At 39.8% G+C, this 7,125-nt stretch overlaps 2 protein-coding genes across 4 annotated transcripts in view; one reads left to right on the top strand and one right to left on the bottom strand.

Moving 5' to 3' along the window:
• The window catches only part of LOC116704446 (inactive phospholipid phosphatase 7), a 7,327-nt gene extending 4,769 nt beyond the window's left edge, over positions 1 to 2,558 (bottom strand). Inside the window, exons 1-2 of one of the 2 annotated variants that reach the window (XM_032539969.1) lie at positions 2,261 to 2,558; positions 1,356 to 2,098 (exon numbers count right to left, since the gene is read on the bottom strand). In XM_032539969.1, the coding sequence (XP_032395860.1) occupies positions 1,356 to 1,839 (484 nt within the window). In that variant the 5' untranslated portion in view covers positions 1,840 to 2,098; positions 2,261 to 2,558. Of the gene's footprint in view, positions 1 to 1,355 lie in introns of both variants that reach the window. The other variant, XM_032539970.1, reaches the window with a different exon arrangement.
• Positions 2,559 to 3,128: 570 nt separating this feature from the next.
• fam78ab (family with sequence similarity 78 member Ab) overlaps positions 3,129 to 7,125 on the top strand; it is a 13,025-nt gene continuing 9,028 nt past the window's right edge. The window contains exons 1-2 of one of the 2 annotated variants that reach the window (XM_032539972.1): positions 3,130 to 3,654; positions 4,467 to 4,770. In XM_032539972.1, the coding sequence (XP_032395863.1) occupies positions 4,508 to 4,770 (263 nt within the window). In that variant the 5' untranslated portion in view covers positions 3,130 to 3,654; positions 4,467 to 4,507. Of the gene's footprint in view, positions 4,771 to 7,125 lie in introns of both variants that reach the window. The other variant, XM_032539971.1, reaches the window with a different exon arrangement.

The raw sequence follows: 7,125 nt of genomic DNA on the forward strand, positions 1-7,125 counted from the left end.
CACACAAACACACACACGTCCCCCAATCATTCACAAAAATGTTATGTCATATCTCTGTATAATATGTTGACATAAAATGTGCCTTACACTATTACAACACAATTTAGAACTGAATCAACAACAAAGATCTTTTATTTTTCACCTATTCTAAGGTATTGTATTCTAAGGTATTGTATCTATTGTATTTCAATATTCCTGAATATTGAGGTCCTAAACAGTCTTGGAACTGCATAAATTTAACATGACTGGAAACCTGAGACTCTTGTGGATTCAATTAGCCCAATTGTATTTACGTTTGATTATTTTAGTCCCAAAATTAGAAATTTCATAGTAATGAGACTTTGAGAGAATTTCTTTTTTAACTTGACTTCGCTGTATAAAATGACCGGTTGTGACCTCAAGAATGATGACACTCTCATGAAACTTTACAGCCATAAACTAGGTGTATTCCAGTCAGAGCAACCCAGAGTAATAAGCGATTGATTCAAATGTATTAGATTTTTTTGCTAAAAAAATCATTCTGAAAACTAGGGCTGCACAATATGGGGAAAATATGCAATATGCGATAACATTGTTGAATATTACTACAACGATATTACTTGCGATACATAAACAGATATTAAAGTGTACTCAGTTCTGCTGCTTTCAGGATTCTGCTAAAATACAACAAAGTGCTTGATTAATTTAAAACAAACAAAATCATAGGAAATCATTTTCAACATTATTTTATTAAACAAATTGAAAATTGAATTAAACATAAAAGGCACCACTTAGTGCATTTTTTTTACTGACATTTTCTTTCAACTTACACAAACATCTCTGTCTTTCACAATGTCAGGGTCTTTTGCAATGTGTTTATTGCACCAGTTGATATTGCGATGATGATAAAAAAACGATATATTGTGCAGCCCTATTGTATACTCTATGACAAAACTAGGTTTCAAGATTTATAATGCTGTTTATGCCGAATTCTTCCCCTTTCATGCAACTTAAAAGTAGCCTAGTAACAATTGTTGCCTCTCTTTAGATGGCTGGAGTGAAATGAGTCATTATCAACATTTCTTGAGTTCTGGTTTCAAAATGATAAAGACAGTTAGAGAACAGATACAGATACAGATACAAAATAGGATGTTAATTGTCTCTATAGGAGAATTTTTTGACAACTATCATGTTTTCCCAAATGATGTACAGAGTAAATGGCTTGAAAATAAAGGACTATAGCTGCCATTCATGGTGGGGAAAATCTCCACAGGGGCTCATACACCCCCGATGTTTACAACATCTGGCTCCGCCCCTGCGCTGGGCTACTGTTGAGATTTTTGAGAGGTTGGTGAGTGTGGTTGTGTGCCATTTACCAAGCAGCAGGTTGACCAGGACCTCTTGCCCGGCCAGAGTATTACTTCTTGTGAGACAAACGATAGTGCCAATGATCCAAGTGATGCCGTGCCCTGTGAGCGCTAACAGGGCGACCATGGAGCGGCAGCCTCCCCAGGAGGACGACGTGTAGGCGCACACGCCCATGCGCTTGGACAGACTGATGTCAATGGCGAGGAGGGAGTTTTTCGCTATTCCCTTAAATGAAGGGTTCAGCAGCATACAGTCTTCCTCTGGCATTTTGATGGGCTCTCTCCTATCCTTGCTGCCACTGTCGGTAGGTTCTTCACTCGGCTGGCTTGTTTGGTGCTTGATTTGACCCGGTCGCCTGGCGCTGCCTCGGCTCTCAGAGGGGCAGCCAGCGCCGCCGCCGCGAAGGGGCTGGTTCAGGGATATGAACTCAGGTCTAGTCAGGACGCTGTTTCTCTCCCTTGCCCTGGATCTCACACTGTTACTCGAGGGCATATTTTGGATATGGACAAGTTCTCCTTTGTGGGTGCAATAACCGATTGTCAATCTCCAGAAGATAATTGAAGTGGTGCGAGTTTACCACGAGAGTGAAACGTCCCAGGATAAAGCCCCTGCAACAGTCCTCCCCCTCCTGTGGCCTTAATAGATATATTTAGACCCACTGGAATGCGCGATGGCCATGCTGTTTATACCCATGCACGCTGGGAGAGTGTATTGAATGGCATTTGCCTCGGCCAATCCAGTGAAACCCGATCTACAGCATGGAGATAAAATAACAACATGAGCATCTTGTTACGCCACAGCATGGCACAACAACACAACAGGTGCTTCACTGCGTGTGCTGCTGAGAAAAACAGGATCAGTGTAGGAAATGTGCAAGGAATAGGCTACGCAAGACACGGTGTTGTCATCTTACCAAGAGAAGGCTGAATATGAAGCACACCGCATCACTCTATCTGCCCTGCAGTCTCCTTAATACCTCTGGTATCCTGGCAGCGAAGAGAGGGGGATTTAGCATAAGGCGACGCAGCAAAAAGCTGAAACAGTTAACCGTCAGCCGATATCGCCAACAAAGGGTGAAGACGAGGCAGCCCAGCCAGTGCAGCATTTGGTACTTCCGTGATGATTTGACGTAGTTTACGCACAAACCCGATTCCACCTCTGCAGTGCGCTGTGCTGAGGAGCGGAGTTCTCCAAGGTGCTTAAACACAGCGGCAGGACAGAGGAGTACCACATCATGATGTCAACTTTACAGAGACAAAGGGAGGACTGTCAGTGTTGCCATTCTGCCAAACAAAAAGCTAATAAAAATAAAAGAAATTGAGTAACCTAAATGAATATTAAGATAAATAATGTGTTTTGTGGATAAAGGCCTAATAAACAATAAATCACGGAAAAGTCTAAACAAAACAAAAAAAAACATTACCACACGTTGTTATTATTATTGTTATTATCATTATTATTATTACTAAGTTAATGTATCTCCAAGTTAAAAACTGTAAGGAATATAATCTAGTCAGTAAACCATGAAAGTGCTGCTATATGCTGTTGATTAGTAGGCTACATAATACTAGCCCATCGTTAGCCTATTTCAACACGCATGCGTAAGTCTATAGACATTTGGGCAAAATATAAAAAGGCTCAGCCTAGAAGGGAATGTAAGGTGAACTTCTAAAACATGGATGTATCTTTTCATCTTTCTGTAGGCTGAAATACGCTACGCCTACATTTACCAGCATGCCTGCAGCTCAAAGCGGAAGTGTCGTCTCAAAGATACTTATAAAGCTGCTTCCCAGGCAGCTGCATAGACCAATGCGTAGCGGGGGTGAACCTGCCGTGGCAGCGATGGGACGAGCATGGAGAAATGACAGCTTGTGCTGGAATTTAGGCTGAACCGCATCACATCCCTGACAGGACTGCAACTGTCGGCTCGGTCGAACTATGTAACAGCGGGCATTTCTCCCTTTCGAGGCGTTATTTATATATTTTTTTTATTATTATTTATTTTTAAAATCTAAGAATGGATCCGGTGAAATGGGTGCTAAAGTTGACCCGGCGGTGTCCTTTGGATGTTGCGGTGCTCCGTCTTCAACTCGACTAGGTTTCAATGCTTGTGGAAATGCTACCTCTCTCTGTGGGACGGTGAAATAATTTGCAGCTGTAACGGGGAAGTAACAGGACCGGGTGTGAAGGAGATAACGGAATTACCTCTCTGACCGAAGAACTGTGTGAGCCACCGTTCACTCTGAATTTCTCCAGGATTTCACCCTGCTGAGGACACTGGAGCCTTTCCAGGGATTTGTTTTATAGGTAGACTTCTTTCGGCATGTTGTGTTTCTCGGCTGAACATATCCAGTTCATGCAATTTCACTGCATGAGCCGTTAATCCGCACATGTAGCTATAAAAGCGTTCAGTATAACGCTCATCAAATCGTTAAATTGCACTTTTTATTGGGAGGAATTGAAGCTCTTGCGGATTAAATGGAAATAAGCCACATAATGTGAGCGTCAGCTTTGAGCTGCCATTTGTCGTTTCTAACTGTCCGCGTCCACAACATTTTGATTATGACTCTTGTCACCAGCTGGACATAGAGCATTAGCCTTTGGATAGTCCAGAGATTAGCTGCTAATGACATTCAAAATCATACAAAAGATAATTTGACGTCAAGATGTAACATTATAGTTTTCGTTAATTATTCAACTCATAATTAACCAGAACCTTTTACGCTCACCTTTGCAATGGATGCATGTTGCCAAAAGTCCTTTTATGATAAAGCACATTAAGGTGGCAATGACTTGTAAGTTGACAGCATGAAAACATCAGTGCACGGATAATGGAAAGTTATTCTACCTGCACATGTTTGATGAAGTTGCGTTTACGCACCGGAAGGCATGCGCTCTAGCCTGCAACTATAGGCAATGAAGATTTTTTTAGGCATGTTTTCTTCTTCTCTGAAAGTATTTTTGCATCAAAGATGCATGATTTTTTTCATGAGACTGTCATGAGTCTGCTATAAATACACACTTTTAATGTGTTAAGCCATTTTTTTTTTTTTAAACATGATTTGGATCCGCCTGTGGTGATTTTCTTGCTGTTTCCATGCGTCTTTCTTCTTCTCCAGACCTCTGGACGTTGTTGTGGATTGTGTTGCTATTTAATGCAATGGGCTGTATCCAGAGTATCAGGTGTAAGCCTAAGAGTTTCCGAGACAGTATCATCATCCAGGAGGTGAAAACTTCCATCGACCCAAATCCTACCAGCATCGACGAGTCATCCAGCGTGGTCCTGCGCTACCGAACACCACACTTCCGAGCTCAAGCCCGGGTCCTGGTGCCGCCAGTAGCCGGTAAAGAGACATGGACCATCGGCTGGATTCAAGCCTGTAACCACATGGAGTTCTACAATACGTATGGAAACAAAGGGATGTGAGTATCATGTGTTCTTTTTTACTGTGTGTTCAGGCTTTGACGGTCATTGTTGTTAGGTGATGAGCATTTAGTTGAGACTCATGTACCAGGGATTAATGGGAAATATAAAGTATATTGCTTTATGTTTGGAATATTGAATCCCAACACTATTCAGATTGACACTGCCACAAATCCTTTTTGTAATTTAAATCAAAATCGTCAGGCTTACTTTGAAAAGGTTGTTTTTATCACAATAAGCCTACTATTTACCGCTTTAGAACTTTGATCATGGATTTCAGAAACAAGTTAACAACACATTTTTAGTATTGATTAATTTGCCAGATATTTTTCCGATTAACCAATAAATTGTTTGGTCTATAACATGAACTATGTTTTGTTTTGTCCGAAACCCATATTCAGTTTATTAACATACACACAGTTTTTGCTTAAAAAATGATTGAAGCAAATCAGTTATCAAAATAGTTGCAGATTTCATCTTTTGTGAATCAACACTTTTACATACGTAGGCTATTGTGTTTGTACCATCCAAATCTGATTAAAACACAAGTAACTTTGGAGAATTGTTTTTAAACCCAAAGTAGAGAACTACTTGGAGAGAATTTCAAGTTTTGAGATTGAATTTCAGTAGAAGAATGAAATTTCAAGTAGGTCTACATCAGGCACTCATGGCCAAACTGGACAAACAGAGGAGAAAAACGGAAAAGAGTCAACCAACCACCAAAAGAAAACCTTTAATTTCCGTGTAATGTCATTGTGAGAGTGTTGGCATTCCTGTGTTTGTGTTAGACATAATGCTAAAAATATTCTTTAGTGGAAATATTGTTGGGCAGTGAAACTTGACAATCTGCATCTGGGTTTCCCAGTTGAACACCAGAATTAGTCTGTACTGTGCAATCAAAATATTACACAATAACATCTGTATTGAGGAAGTTAAGTAAAAAATCTGTGGAAAAACTGACTTGTCTGTAAGTGAACTTTAATGTTCAATCAGTAGCTCAGTTATCTACAGTATGTGGGCTTGGGGCTGCATGCCTGCAGGCTACAAAGTACTTGAAAACCTGACAGATATGAGTGCAGGACATTGAGATGGAAAATAATTGCAATGACCTTTCAGATCCCTCCATTTGTCAATACACAGTTATTTAGCACCAGTTATTGATTATAAATTTAGCTTTGAGGAAATATGCTCATGACAGAGTGAATGTTAACAGGTATTATACATTTTATATACATATTTTTATATATACATATTTCTTCTTTCTTATTATCTGTCACTTTCTTTCTGTGTGTGGGTAGGATATTGGGACAAATGTACTAGCATTCTTATATCCTGTATGGGCAACCACAAGCAAACATGTACTGTATGCAGAATATGCTTTATCTGTAGATATTGCAGCTAAGGATGTTTGAGTGCTGCATGTCTAAGATTAGAGACAGTCCCCTCCCCAACACTCCAAACTCAGTTTGGCCCTGAATATGTGTGTGTGAGAAAGAAAGAGACAGTGAGAAACTCCTCCTTTCCAAAATTCCAGTGTGATTAATGCCTTTTGTATACTGCATTTGTGCTGTCATTCAAGCAACACTATTGTATTGTGAATGTGAACTCTTTTATCTAGCTGAAATTAAATTGTTAAGCACTTTTGTCAAGTTATTTTTTACTGTTCATATAGAAGGAACATAGACAGATTCAAAAATATCTAATTTTGAAACACAGCATATACAAATCATAAAATGGCTCCCCACTTTGAAGTTCAAAACATAAAATTGGAGATAGGTAATTCCCAGTGTTCTCTACTGGGCTCACAGTAGTAGCCTAGTTTTCTCTCATATTTCAAGGTGTAAAAAATTCCTTTCAAGATGGCATTAACGTCTAACAAACATGACGAGAAATAGCATGAACTTGAAAAGGACTTAAATTCTGAAATTACAAACACTGTTGAAGAAGTGGGTCAAATGTCACTTTAGTTATTAAAGAGTAATGATTAATCAGCACTCGAAAATATAATATGTGCTTAAAAACATAGCTCCTAAGGCAGGAAAGTATCTGAGCCTACACAAAATTAAGAGATAACATTCTCATCAATTCATGACAGCTTATTGTACTATACAGGCTAGTCTCGCTTTGCCAGACCTTCCTCCACAAGCTGCCGAGGAGGGTCTGGCTAGTCCACACAGCATTCCGGGATGGGAGGAAAAAGTGCTGTGGTTCATTGGCATTTCTTTGAACCAATCACAATCGGCATGGGCGGAGCTAAGCACAAAGCTACAGCAAAATAGTCTTTGGAAGGAACTTGTTTGGTGGAACGTTTTAGTTGTTTTAGTCTAGCGAGAGAAAACTCAGATTGGAAAGAT

Source organism: Etheostoma spectabile, chromosome 16 (genome assembly GCF_008692095.1).
Source record: "Etheostoma spectabile isolate EspeVRDwgs_2016 chromosome 16, UIUC_Espe_1.0, whole genome shotgun sequence".
Taxonomy (NCBI): Eukaryota; Metazoa; Chordata; class Actinopteri; order Perciformes; family Percidae; genus Etheostoma; species Etheostoma spectabile.